This window comes from Marmota monax, unplaced genomic scaffold, assembly GCF_021218885.2.
Source record: "Marmota monax isolate L192 unplaced genomic scaffold, Marmota_monax_Labrador192_F-V1.1 WCK01_AAM20220418_F8-fsc00012, whole genome shotgun sequence".
NCBI classification, from domain to species: domain Eukaryota; kingdom Metazoa; phylum Chordata; class Mammalia; order Rodentia; family Sciuridae; genus Marmota; species Marmota monax.
In genome coordinates, this window is record NW_026695227.1 from 32,747,861 (window position 1) to 32,762,618 (window position 14,758).

Below are 14,758 nucleotides of genomic sequence, written 5' to 3' on the forward strand. Positions count from 1 at the left end.
GGGAGCAAAGGAACTTCACTCTGTATAAAAAACTGTCTTTTAAAGATAGGGATGGATAGGCATGGTAGCGCATACCTTAGTCCAATATACTTGGGGAGTCTGAGGCCGGAGGATCTCTTGAGTCTAGGAGTTTGCGATCAGCATGGGCAACTTAGCAAGACCCTGTATCAAAAAAAAAAAAAAAAAAAGGTCTGGTGTATGTGTGTGTAGAATGGCACTTCTAGTCATTAATGTGCATTAAGGAATTCACGGTGAAATAAATGCCTCTGCTGTCTTGGACTGTAACATGCCAAATCCCTGGAGGTAAACTGCAGGAAGACTTGGTGAGGCTTTTTGGTCAGAAAACCCTGAGTGGATTTGACATAGTGATGGTAAGAATGCCTTTAGTTGATGTCAGTATTATTTGCAGAATGATGTGTCCTACTTCTGATGATGTTTGTAGTACAGTGATGGCCCTGAAAAGTTAGGGGTGCTGGACATTGCCAGAAGGTAGATTGTAGGATGCTGTGTGGACTTGGGGCCTAGAGACCTGAGTTGGAGTTGTGGCTCCATTGTTTACTTGTTTATCATTTGTGAGTTCCTTATCTTCTTGGCTTTACTACCCATAAAGTGGGACAGCTACACCTACCTCAGCTCTTGTGAACTCCTGTGGGGATCACATGAGAAAATGAAGGTGAAAACTCTTGAAAAGTAATGCAGTCTATGCAGTGTGTTCTTATGGGAAACAAAACTGAAAACATCACACCCTAATATAAAACTAGTATTACTGGGGCTGAAATCAAATTTGTGGTCTTTGTTCTTTCCCAGAGAAGCCAGGGATGGATTTGTAGGTCAATGGTAGAGTACTTGTGAGTGCCTGAAGCCCTGGGATCCATCCCTGGCGCCACAAAAACAAGCCCAGTGCAGTAATCATCAGGTTAAAAAGACTACATGAGACTACTAAAAAGACTACTAAAAGGACTACGCAAGCAAATACATACCTAAAGTTCTCCTTATTCCACAACCAAAGTGTTATGTATGAGAAATGACAGTTTGGAAAACTAAATCACAGAAGAGATTTCTGAATCACTCAGGCCTGTGTGGGGATCCTGAGAGTTCCCAGCTGGGCCAAAGACCTGCCCAGTGCCCTCCTCTCTTTGGAGGCCTGTGCGCAGCTTGATGGAGTTTACCCAAGTTGGGACTTGTCTGCCTTCTCAAAACACAGCCTCTTTCATGAATCAAATTTGCATTTACATCCTACCACAAACCACCTTCTAATCATACTTAGGAACCATGTTCAAATTCTGCCAAGGTGGTTTTGTGTTGAATTCAGGTTTGACTAATAAACTTGCTAATAACAGAAGTCTACCCTACTCTTGTTCTGACCACTTTTTTGTTTACATTTTGAGTGATTTAGTGACACTTCTGTGATTTAGTTTTCTCACATGTAACACTTTGTGGAATAAGGAGAATTTTAGGTATGCACTTGCTTATATACATGCAGACTTTTTAACCTGATGAGTCATTGTGAAACATTGTAAGGGTCTGTTATCATTCGTACATACTTGACTTTTCAAAGGGAATTGGATTTAGGTTTGTGATTTAGTGTACTAAATTTACAGTAAGTTCAGATATGTTTATAATTTTATTACCACTTATTTTGTTTTAGTGAATAATATTAACAGAAGACTGGGCAAAATGTCTGTCTTAAAGACATTTAGGAAAAGGTATATAAAACAGCAGAATTGTTCAGTGTTGGATCAATGATCCAAACAGTGTGAATTAAAAAACAAAACTAAATCTAGATTGAGCTGGAAAGGATTTTGGAGGTCATCTAGTTCAGTTCCTTCTTTCTGGTTAATCATGAGGAAAATGAGGTTCAGAGAGGTTAAATGACTTGCCCAAAGCCACGCGACTAGTTACCCACAGCACATAGACTTGAATAGCTTCTTGCCGAGACCTTGCTGTAACTTTCCACTTCCTAATCAGTGGTTCAAGAGAAACATTTTATTTTGTATGGTTGTTTATTTTTATTTTTTAGGTTTTACATTCAGAAGAGGGATTCATATTTATTGAGTACCTACTATTAAGTGCTTTTATGTTGTTTCATGTAATTCTTACACAGTACTGTGAAGAGTTATTAATAGTCCCACTATACAGATTGAGCACAAAAGAAACTAGTGCAGTAAACTTGCTCAAGGTCATGTGATTAACACAAGTGCTGACATTTGAGCTTTAGGTCTTTATGACCTGTTCTGCTGTGATACCCACTGTGGCTCCTAGTGAGTAAATTCAGACCTTTTCCTGGGTGTGGGCAATAGTGATGGTTATCATAAAAGTTTATCTGTTCAGAGTGTACATAGATGTACATAGATATGTGTAGAGCAAGTGTTTCTCAAGGTACCCACAGCACTTAGCAGACATTTGACTAATCTCCCTACCATCTCTGTAAGAAAAAATGTGTTCTGGTTGGACAGTTGAGATCCAGATAGGCTTAGGGACTCACCCAGTTCCCTTATCATCAGCCCCTGGGGCCCAGCCTCCAGTTCCGTTCTCAGTCCCTGTTAGCATAGATTTCACCACTTTTGCTCTTTCCTGTCTTACACCAAGATTGTTTAAGTACTTCCCAAAAATAATGAGCCACGTGTGGGTGTGTTCATTCTCCAGAATGAATCACTGTGAAAGAGGCCATGAACCAACAAAAGGAGAATAAATATCTGGAATCAGAAAGATTTCTGACTGCTCTGCTACACTAATTGATGGACTCTGAAGTGAGCTCTTTTTAAACAGGCTACTGTGGGTTTGGCCTTGTGTGTCTCACCCTGCTCAGAATAGTCCTCTCTTGAAGTTGTTAATTTTCCCTTTCTTGCCTCCCGAAATAGCTCCAACACTGTTCTCTTTGCTGGACATCACAGCATATATACTGAGAAGCATGCTCCTTACAGGGACCCCTCACTCCTGAATGCACACAGGGGTGTCGGGGGGAGATGAACTTTGTTGGAAGCAGGATTCCAATGGGGTAAAAGAGAGTTGGACCAAGTATTCTGAGAGTTGTAAAAGTTTTAAGTTACCAAAAGAATAAAAGAACAAATAAGGGCATTTGGGAGAAAAAAAATGAGAAGGCCCTTAGTCTTTTTTGTGACTACCAGGGTTTAAATTGAAATTTAGGAGAAATTTGCTTTTAAAATTCTTTTTATGATGTGGATCCTGTTCTCATAAATACCTACTTTAAACTTCATGCCTTTAAGAATCAATACTACCTACGCTCTTTAGCAGGTAGCAACATGTTTTGGAATTTCTCCCAGAAGATAGGGATCTGATCAAAGGTTGTAAAAAAAAAAATACAACAGACTGGGCAGTGAGGTCAACCCTGTCTGTGTACCTGCTGGTGCTGCCTCTCCTCTGTTTCCTCGAGTGGGAACGACAAGGGATTCTCTCATTTATAGAAAGCCTGTGGCAGGAGGGGTTAGACACTAAGACATTTAGAATCTGTCTTTGCATTTGAAAAGACAAGAGATGTCTTCTAGAGTATTGGAGGAAGACACAAAGATAGATTCTTTACAGCCTAAATGGAGAGTTGGGCCAGTGTGGCTTTTTGTGGGACCGGTTGCAAATGTCTCTCCTCCAGAGACCTTGGAGTGCAAGTCTTCCCCCTGGGTACCCAGACAGTGCTTATTGAATGTGCCACCTGGGACTTGATGGGCCTCCCCTCCAAGCACTGATGGATGAGTACCTTTCTCAGCACTGCGCATCCCAGCCTTAGTGTTGTAGTGGCCAAAGCCACATGTCTGCCCATCCCAAGAGGTCAGGGCTAGGTTAGGCTCATGGGAGACAGTGTTGGAAGAACCAACTGCTGCTGTCTGTGCTATTCTTGTTAGTCAGATAAATAAAGAATTGCAGATTCCAGGGCTGCAGAACAGGCTTTCAGAGGCGCCAAATTCATTTACAGTAATTTCCTGTCAGTGGCACACACATAGCATGATACACACCTAGCAAAACTGATTAGTCACAGAGGTGATCATGTACACGGCCTCTCTGGGGGAAAACAACAACAAAAAACTGTAAGTGCTGTCCAGGGGCCTTTCAGAATGGGTTAAATTTATTGAGCACCTTTTAGGCATTATCTCATTTAGTCCTCATAATAACTTTATGAGGTAGGCACTAAAATTCTCCTCTTTGGAAGACATTCTTTTTGGCCCTCATGAGAGGGACACCTGACATAGACTAAAGGGAAGAAACAATGATGGAATGGTCAGGGGAAGCTTTTCAAAGGAAGTGGTGTTTGAGCAGAATTTTGAAGGCTTTTCGAAAACTGGGCAGGAAAAAAGCTTTGCAAGAGAATGTGTAAGAGTGTGCGCACTACATTCAGGAAGCTGTAGGCGTGCCTCATGCCTGAAAGAGGAGATGGCTTGATTCTGGCTCCAAGGAACCCTGAGGTGGTTTTACATGGAAAAAGAGAGAGAGAGAGAGAGAGAGTGTGTGTGTGTGTGTAGGGGGGTGCCTCCTATCTTCTATAGGAGAGATTCCATCCTCTCTGCAGGCCATCTTGGTTTGAATGAGAAGGTGGTTCCTCTGTCTCTCACAGGCATGGAATAGATCATTGAGAGGAATGGTGGGGCCTATCAAGCTTTATCTGTGAGCTGAAAAGGGTTGTGCTCCAGTTGAAGATATCTTTCTGGCCCCATCTCCATAAAAGTTTCTGTTTTGGAGCTTGAAGTATGCTAAGGGATTATATTCTAAGTCTAGAAAAGGACCTGGAAAAGACCTCATTGTTGCTTTCAATGTCTACTCCCAAATCCCCTGCAGCTCTGCTGTGTGCATGCACCAGCTGTCTACAGGCCAACTACACGTGTGAAACAGATGGGGCCTGCATGGTTTCCATCTTCAACCTGGATGGGATGGAGCACCATGTGCGTACCTGCATCCCCAAAGTGGAGCTGGTCCCTGCTGGGAAGCCCTTCTACTGCCTGAGCTCAGAGGATCTGCGCAACACCCACTGTTGCTATACTGACTTCTGCAACAAGATCGACTTGAGGGTGCCCAGTGGTAAGTGCATGTCCTTATCAGACTATTGGCTCATCTTGGAGGTAGCGCACCTCCTCCTTCCATTTTCTGTGCTCTTCCCCACTCCCTTGCCTTTTGAATGCTCCCTGAGGTGACAAGGGATGGCATTCCTCTCAAGTTAGGTTTATAGATTGAGAATGAGAGAGGCAAATTTTCAAGTAAGTCCCAGAAGTGAGATCTGCATTTTGGGTAGTGGCTGAACAGCCATGGGCAGCAGAGCCAGGCAGGAATCCCCACAGAGGATGTGGGACTGATCTGGAAAGAAATGGCACCAGAGCCTTGTGAAGGGGTCTGCTCTAGGAAGGGAGATGGGCAGATGTGAAGAGGGGCTAGAATTAGGAAAGGGTGGTGATCACAAAATCTGCCATTTAGAAGGTATCACCAGGCAGATCCAAGGAGGAGAGATGCTGGAGCAGAGCCTAAAGGAGAGTGGAAACTGGCATTTATCTAAGGTGGGACCCTGACATGCTGTGAAGTTCCAAAGTGGGTTTGGTTTGATCATAGAAGGGACAATTCAACCAAAGAAGTTGGCATGGAGAGAATCTAAGTAGATAGACAAGCCCAGTAAGACCAGAGAGAGATCAAAGGAATTTTAAAAACTTAAAACCTTGAGGGGGAAGGGCCCTTTCTCACTTGGAGGCAGTGTTGGAGATAAGTAAGGCCACAGCGTTCCCTTGTTTTTACTCTGTGTTCCTTCTCTCGTTTGACCCAGGTCACCTCAAGGAGCCTGAGCACCCTTCCGTGTGGGGCCCTGTGGAGCTGGTAGGCATTATTGCTGGCCCAGTCTTCCTTCTGTTTCTCATCATCATCATTGTTTTCCTTGTTATTAACTATCATCAGCGTGTCTATCACAACCGCCAGAGACTGGACATGGAAGATCCCTCATGTGAGATGTGTCTTTCCAAAGACAAGACGCTTCAGGATCTTGTCTACGATCTCTCCACATCAGGGTCTGGCTCAGGTACTGAGTTCTGTAGGCGCTGTGTCTGTTGGCCCTCATGACTGTTTCCCAGCAGGAGAGTGTGTGAGGAAGGCCGGAGCCCTGTGCTTGTTTCTACTAGCATTGAGTCATGTGGTTTCATAATTTCCCTTTTTTTGGAGTCTGACGTGTAATAAGATATGATAATGGGTTCACAGAAAATCTTTTATACCCTGGGATTCCAAAGGTTAAGTGCAAAACTCGTTGGAGAAACCCTGCCTCCCTTCTCCTAGTCTTGTACCCATACATCTATTAAAATTCAGCTGGTTCCACCTGAGCAGTGGAGTGCTCAATTGAAGGGCCCCTTTTGAGAAACAGGAGTGTGCTGGATTTCTGTGAGGTGGTGACAGCTAATCATTGATCTCTGAGCAACCACAAGGGGAGTTTAAGGACATTGAGTAAAGCTAGAGTTGGGATTTGGTGAATCATTGACTTGTACCATTGCCCAAGGGTTTTTTGGAGGGGGTTACCATAAAAGCAGTTTGGGCTTCCAGCATAGCATCAGCTCCATTTCCTGTAGTGCCTGTTGTTGACCAAGTCTTTCTTAGATGGGGACGATGAACCCAACGCTGGACCTTGGCATGAGACCAGAATTTTGGATGGAGGGAATTGAGGTTATTCAGGTCTTGGGGCATAGCTCAGCAATTAGATGTGAACATGACTACAAAAGACTTTTTTTTTTTTTTTTTTTTTGGTAATGAAAATAAACTGTTACTTTAGTCATAATGATATTCCATTCTTCCAGAAAACAACAATAACAACTCAGCCTTGGAGATCAGCGTTGCTGTTCTAGTTAGAACACACAGAATCATATTTGTGAGAATGTTTTTATGTTTCCTTGCCATGGGACAGGCTATTGTTCTGTAGGGAAATTATGCCATCCATCATGGCCAGACATTCCTTCTTGAACACAGGAATACTTTGAGCTGTGACATCTCCTGAATTTCAGTGGTTTCGCTTTTATTAAGCTCGGCAGTAGAGAGCACCAAAATGATGGATATATTTAAAAGCTCCATATTTTTAGAAACAGAGAAAATACATGGCTGTTCTTTGCTAAAAGAGGTGGGGCAGTGGTTAGACCTGCCTGGTTGATTCTGTGACTTGACTTGCTCTTGGAGGACCGTGGCTTGAGTGTTCCAGAGTTTTTCAGATCCAGGACCAGCTGAGGCTAGTGAGGCGTGGTGTTTATTTACTTATCTGGAGTAAAATGGTTAATAACTATATCTCTCTGGGTGGTTTAGTCCTTTCCCAGGACAGAAGGTGAAGAACTTCCAACGTGTTGGATTTTTTATTTATATTTATTTTTTTAGTTATAGGTGGGCACAATATCTTTATTTTATTATTTTATTTTTATGTGGTGCTGAGGATTGAACCCAGTGCCTCATACATGCTAGGCTGAGCCCCAGCCCCAGCCTCATGTTGGATTTTTTAATACTGTGGTTTTTGAAGTCCATGCTGCTTATGTTACTTGCAGTTCATTTTAACAAATGTATGCTCCCCTTCTGGGAACAAAGATTTAAAAAAAAAAGCTGATCCAGGATTGGATAGAAGAGATAGGGATTATGGGTAAAAGTCTTAAAGAGGAGATGTAGTTGAAGGAGTTGGAATTTTTAAGAGAGGGGAGAGAATATTCTGGGCCAAGGAAAACACCTTGAATGAAAGGACAAAAAGACATGAAAGTTTATAGTATGTATGTTTAAGGACTTAGGATAAGAAGGCCAGCATGGTGTGTCCCTGCTAGGTGGCTGAGGAAAGACAGGCTAGCCCAGGTGTGAAGGATCTTAGGAGCCATATTTTATCTTAGAGATAAGAGGCATCTACTGAAAGTTTTCACTTGGGAAAATGTTCATATTTTTTTCCTTTGAAAGGAATTCTGACAGTGATGTGGAGGATGAATTTGTTCATTTACCAACCTCCTGTGAGGAAGGGTGGGGTGAGGCAGGGCTGTGTGTGGGTGTGTAGGGTAAGAGCAGGGTGCGATGAAGGCAGAAAGACCAGTTGGAAGTCTTTTAAATGAAGGGCCAGCTGGGTGTGGTGCTCCACACCTGTAGTTCCAGTGATTCTGAAGGCTGAGGCAAGAGGATGGCAAGTTTGAAGCCAGCCTCAGCCACTTAGTGAGACCCTGTCTCAATATTAACAAAAATAAATAAATAAAGGGAGGGAGAGAGGGGCTGGGGATGAGGCTCCATGGTAAAGCGGCCATGGGTTCGATCCCCAGTATATAAGTAAATGAATGAATGGCTGGAGTAGCACAGGGGATGGAAAGGAAGGAAGGGTCCAATTTGAGAAACATTTTGGTGGTTCTTTATTGTTGTAGTTGAAAGCATGGACTATGTCCTGGATTTTAATCCCTGCTTTGTCACTTTTGCTTGTATGAATTTGAATGAGTTAATAATGTTCCTTTCTGAGTCTTATTCTTCATTTTCTCATCTGCAAAATGGGAATAATAATACTTACTGTACAGGTGGTTGTGAGTAAATGAGACAGTTTATGTAGGTCTTTAGCATAGAGCTTCTTGCATAGTAAGCACAGCAAACAATAGTTCACATGTATCAAACTGGGGATAAATAACAGTTATTATTGATTGTGGGAAGGAGTGAGAGTTTGAGTCAGTTGTGATGGGATGGTGATTGGATAGATAGAGAGATAGTGAATGAATCAAATGAAGCAGTGAAAAATCAGTAAAATTAATCTTAAAATTAGTATGGATAGTCTTCCATCTCTGACTGGAGTTCTACCTATGAGCAGAACGTTGATCTGAGACTGCCTGGGCTTTCATTAGCCACACAGCACTGCCCCCTAGTGGCTGATGAGCAGAGCGGCTCTGGGACCTTAAGTCCTGGCTTTCATCTTTTCCTGGTTCTATCAGAATAAACCAGATCCGTGGGTAGGTTGGCCCACAGGTGGCTGGATACAGAGTTATTAAATCTGGTCAAACACTTACATTCAAATCCATTATCCAGACTAACTAGAGGAGAAATTACTTTGCTAAGGAATAGCTAATCATAGGCATTTCTCTTTTTGTTCACTCACTTCCAATTTCTATCTGGCTCAGCCTGGCAGTAGAGTCACTAGACATGGTGCAGGGGCACATGGAGCTTTCCATGGTTAAAGGATGGGATAGAATGGAGGGCCTTTTCAGGATAGCAGTGATTGTGGAAATTCCAAAGTTTAGCAAATTTGTAATGTCTGATTTCTTTCTGTTCTTTGATTCACAGGGTTACCTCTCTTTGTCCAGCGCACAGTGGCCCGCACCATTGTTTTACAGGAGATTATCGGCAAAGGCCGGTTTGGGGAAGTATGGCGTGGCCGCTGGAGGGGTGGTGATGTAGCTGTAAAAATTTTCTCTTCTCGTGAAGAACGGTCTTGGTTCCGGGAAGCCGAGATATACCAGACAGTCATGTTGCGGCATGAAAACATCCTTGGATTTATTGCTGCTGACAATAAAGGTAAAGGGCTGGGCTGGGGATACAGGTAGGGCATCCCAAAGTCAACAAGATTCTTCAATAAAGGGATGGCTGGAGAAATTGAATTGCTCTTTGCTTCTTAGTTACTGCCCATAAAAGAGAGTCTGAATAAGGTCATAGTTTTCAAATGCTTCAAGATGTAGAGCCTTTTATTCCATGAAAAACTTACATAGAAACCCAAGTTATTGAGCAGATAAACAAAATACACACCCTAGCTAGGTTTCTCTTCTCTGCTAGGTTTCTCTTCTTTGCTTTTTATTGTTTGTTTGATACTGGGGATTGAACCCAGAGGTGCTTAACCACTAAGACACATCGCCAGCCCTTTTTATTTTGAGACAAGGACAGGTCTCTCTAAGTTGCTGAGGCTGGCTTTGAACTTTTAATCCTCCTCTTCAGCCTCCCAAACCACTGGGATTACAAGCATGCACCACTACACCTGGTTTGGTTTCTTTTCTTGACATTCTCTAAAACCCACCTCTAGTGTAGTCTCTGTAGGAGCTCCACTAAGTGTGTGTGTGTGTGTGAAACATGGTGTTTACTTACTTATCTGGAGTTAAATATATATATATATATATATATATATATATATATATATATATATATTTAACCAAGATAGACACAGTACCTTTATTTTATTTATTTTTACGTAATGCTGAGAATTGAACTCAGTGCCTCACCCATGCCAAGCAAGCACTTTACCATTGAGCTACAACTTCAGCCCCACTAAGTCTATTGGAAAATTGCTAGAATGAGGAATTGTGGTCTCACCCCTGCTAGGAAAGGATAACCATAGAAAAGTAATAAATCCATGTTCTGTGACATACTAACATTATATATACTTGTAGTGGAGCAGCCACTAAAGAACAAAGATCTGCCTGTACCCAAAATGTCACCTAGTAGCTTTTTTGGCTTTTGACTTGACCCTTACCTGAGGTCCCTTATTTTCTCCCCCTTTCCTCCTTTCTTGCTTTAGTTTTGAGTGTCATGCATGTGCCCAGGTACATCCCTATTTTTGAGGACCTCACTGACTAGTAAACTTACAATTGATTATAGGACGCAACCCCAGGCTGTGCTAGTGAGCACACATTGGAGGTGAGTCACAATTAAGCTTGATTGAGTGAAAGGTGGCAGGAATTGGCCAGGAAGAAATACCAGTGGGGAGGGCTCTGAAGACATGTGCAAAGATGAAGTGTGTTGGACGCTGCACATAACTTGGAATGGCTATGTTGCTGCAAAAGACTGGTGGAGAAGTAAGCAAAGGCTAGGTTATAATGGACCTTTTTGAGAAGATTCTGTTTTATTGAAAGTTAAGTGTAGTAACTGGAATCTTATTCATTAAAATCAGTAGCATTTATTAACCACTGTGGGCCAGGACCTCTGCCAGCTGCTCAGATCATCACATATAAACACAAGACAGTTTCTGCCCTCACAGAGCTCACAGAAGGAGAGGGGCATTCACCTGGCAGTCGTGCAGCTAGAGCACAGAGAGGGCCATGAGGGGACTCAGTTCACATTTTAAAAGAGTCTCTGGCAATTGTATTCTTGGCATAGTGACTTAGAAGTTAGTGTCTATAAAGCCCAGGGAAGATGCTAAATATTTGTTTTTTCTTCCTAAAACAACAACAGACTGCTTATTCCTTACATTGCTGTGGAGGTTGGTGATAGCCTCAACTACCCCCAAGTTAGAGATTCTTAGGATTGCATATAGGGGAAGAAAGGGAAGGAGAATGTTTTACTCCCTCTGAGTAAGCTGCTCCTCTTTAAAACAGCATCACCTTTTGACAAAATATAAATCTTACATACATTTTTTTAAAAATATTTTTTATTATTGATGGACCTTTATTTATTTATTTGTTTATATGTGGTGCTGAGAATCAAACCCAGTGCCTTACACATCCTAGGCAAGCGCTCTCCCACTGAGCCCCAGCCCCAGCCCCTCTTCCATACATTTGGCAGGACCCAAACATGTCTTTTTCTTAACTTACCAGCAGGATCCTCAGGACTAGGTGTCTGGTAGAGGGTGGGAAGCCATGAGTTAGGTGGGCCCTTGAGTGTGATAAAAGAAGCCAAGGTTTGTAATTTCCAGCAGCCACTCCCTTTATTGATTCTGGCAGTTTGTGTAAGTAGGGATCTGGCTGTCGAAGCCCCTGCTAGGGCCAGGGAAGGAGAAAAATTGGTCTCCTTCATTCTTGCCTTTTTACCATGTGACATATTTAGTATGAAATATAGTGAAACCAGTGCCAGCCTGGAATTTGGGAGCTCTTGATCCAATTTCCAGTCTTCCTTGTGACAGCAGCATGGCTTAATTAGATTATTGGCTTTTGTATTTCTTTTTTCCTTTCTTCCTTCCTCTGCCCTCCTCCATCTCGCAGCCCTATGTAAAAAAGAGAAAATAAAGTGTATGCTAGCCACCTCCACACATTTTCCAAAGGGTAAGATGGTCTTTCTGGGAATACTGGGAAGTGAATAATTCATGCACTGAAAGACATTTTTTGACCCGAAATACTACAGTGCAAAAGGAGATCTTTCCTGTGTTCACAGACAGCTCCTAGCCTGATGAGAGCAACAAACTGAAAAGACACTTTACAGTAAGGCAGGTACTGTGCTAAGGCTATGTTAAGAGGGTCATTGGAGCAGAGAGGAGGACTTGCAAGGCCTTCCTCTGTGTTGGAGATGAGTGCAGGCCACTGCTGTTCATTGTTGATGGGCGAGTCTTGTGAGGAGCAGTGTTGCGATAAAACTGACAAAGCCTGTTACTTTCTTTAAGCATATGCGTTTCCTCTCCTGATGCCTCACATTTTTAATTTGGCAGAAAAGTGGAGTGCTATTCGGAATCCTACAGCCCACCTGAGAGAAATAAGAGAGCAGCCCAGGAGAGGTGTACTGTTCCTCTGGCCTCATTGGAGCTACTGTAGATGAGACTGGCCAGGGGGGCATCAGGAGGTGTGGAGGCAAGAAAAGTGAATTCAGGCCAGTGACTGGATCTCGGGTTGTACACATTCTTCTGTGTTACTGCTAGTAATGCCTTTTCTGGAAATCATCTCTGTTCTCTGCAGATAATGGCACCTGGACACAGCTATGGCTCGTCTCTGACTACCATGAACATGGCTCCTTGTTTGATTATCTTAACCGCTACACAGTAACCATTGAGGGCATGATTAAGTTGGCCCTCTCTGCTGCCAGTGGCTTGGCACACCTACATATGGAGATTGTGGGCACTCAAGGTGAGTGGAGCCAGCTGAGAAATGAGGTGCTCTATAGACTAAAAGCTATCCATACTGATTTTGTTCTTAGAACTCCTTTTACCAAAAGAGTCAAGGCTGGACCTCAGGAACTGTAATTTAGTCTGAAGGACAGAGGTTAGAACTTTGTTTGTATAAAACCAAAGACATACAAGCGTTCTCCCTATACCTAGGGAAATCTGTAACATCAGCATTCAGCTATTAGACAGTGGCGTGACATAGTCATTTGTTAAGGAGTAATCCTCTCAGATGCCCACAGGACACATGTAAAAGAATGGAACTTAAAAGATAAACCAGTGTGACAGAGGCATCAGTTTAGTAATTTCACACATTCGTTGCTGGGAATAGCTGGCTTATAGACTGCGTGGTAGTTAGATCCTGGGCTCTACTGATCTAGAAAGGTTTTCCTGGAGGGAAAAAAACCTGAAGCTTTGCTGCTCGTTGTTTGTCAGCTTCTAGGGATATTCTGGGTAGGCCACGGTGCAGGTGTGATTCCTGGTGCCTGGTTGACTGGGGCAACAGTCCTTGATGAGCACAGTAGGAAACCAGCTATACCAGCTGGATTCTGTTCCTAGCCTCTGCACTGGTATCAGCAGTTACCATCCTCAGGCTTGTGTGGTTTTGAGAACCAGCCAAGACAGGAGCTTCTCTTTTGAATTCCTCAGCAGCTCTATACCTGAGCTGCTTAGGGTAAAAGAGTGGTAATAGTATTATTAATAATGTTACCTAATACTCAATGTGCTTCTGAGGTCTTTACTTACATTCATGAATGCATTTTCTTCACAACATTCCTGTGAAGTAAGTACTGTCATTCTGATTTTCTGGATGAGAAGACTGAGGTACACATGGGATCACTGGGTTAGCAGGAGACAAAGCCAGGACTCAAACCCACACAGTCTGGCTGCTGACTCTATGCTTTTAACATTTATGCTATCTTTCTTTAAAGATCTCTGTTTTTTTCTCTGCCAGGGAAGCCTGGAATTGCTCATCGAGACTTAAAGTCAAAGAACATCCTGGTGAAGAAAAATGGCATGTGTGCCATCGCAGACCTGGGCCTGGCTGTCCGTCATGATGCAGTCACTGACACCATTGACATTGCCCCAAATCAGAGGGTGGGAACCAAACGGTAGGAAGGCCCTGGCCTCAGCCCTGCTCAACGGCTTTTACTACGCATCCCATATGTGCCCTTTCCATATGCACAGGAAGAGGTGTAGAAAAAGGAGGTGTGGTCCTTGCTCTCAGGCAGCTAGAAGTTCAGTTGAACATCCATGTCCCACACTAGAAAGCAACACAATTGCATCGGACAGATACAAGTACCACCACAAGTACAACTCTGTAGAGTCGTATATGTATAGGTGCTGGTGCTGTTGGGGGTGGAAGGACAGTGGAGGAAGAGAAACAGGAGCAGGATTTGGAAGAGGAGCTAGGGAAAGAGGGGAACATTGCAATCCAAAGGGGTGGTTTGTGCAGAGGCCCTGGAGGAAGCAGGGAATGTGTTTTGTCTGGGGTTTGGAGAAGAGGTTTGCCAAACTAGAGAAGAGGTAATCTAGGGTGGAGATTGAAATACCCATAGGGATCGTGGGCCTGCTTCCCACTTTGTTGAGAAATAAAGTAATAAGGAATGTATGTGGTTGACCTTGCAAGTTGGAAGGAAGTGGAACTCCCTCTTTCTACCAAGATAGAAGAGGGAGTCTGCTGAACCTAAGTGAATTTCCTTCAGTTGTGCTGCTGCTTTTTGTCCTTTAGACCTGAATGATTGCAGCTACCCAAGCCCCATAATGTGGGTCCTGAGGTGATGCCTTGATTTATTATGGGGGATGGTGACTCAATTTGAGGCGCTTACTCACTATTACCACTCAGTCAATAAGGGTGACTTTGATCACCTCTAGAATTAATCTGCACCTACCTGCAGTCAGGTATGATAGATAACAAGAGAAGTTTAGAATGAAATTTAAGCTCAACCCATCACTGTGGCTACATTTAATAAAATGAAAGGCTCCACTATGTCCTTTTCCAGCCATGTGTCC

At 43.1% G+C, this 14,758-nt stretch overlaps 1 protein-coding gene across 3 annotated transcripts in view; it reads left to right on the forward strand.

Annotated features, from left to right (window-relative positions):
* Positions 1-14,758, forward strand: part of Acvr1b (activin A receptor type 1B) — a 40,641-nt gene that overhangs the window by 18,016 nt on the left and 7,867 nt on the right. For 2 of the 3 annotated variants that reach the window (XM_046435989.2, XM_046435990.2), the window contains 5 exons: positions 4,786-5,025; positions 5,756-6,004; positions 9,241-9,471; positions 12,546-12,713; positions 13,701-13,857. In XM_046435989.2, coding sequence (XP_046291945.1) covers positions 4,786-5,025; positions 5,756-6,004; positions 9,241-9,471; positions 12,546-12,713; positions 13,701-13,857 — 1,045 coding nt within the window. Of the gene's footprint in view, positions 1-4,785; positions 5,026-5,755; positions 6,005-9,240; positions 9,472-11,115; positions 11,222-12,531; positions 12,714-13,700; positions 13,858-14,758 lie in introns of all 3 variants that reach the window. The other variant, XM_058576174.1, reaches the window with a different exon arrangement.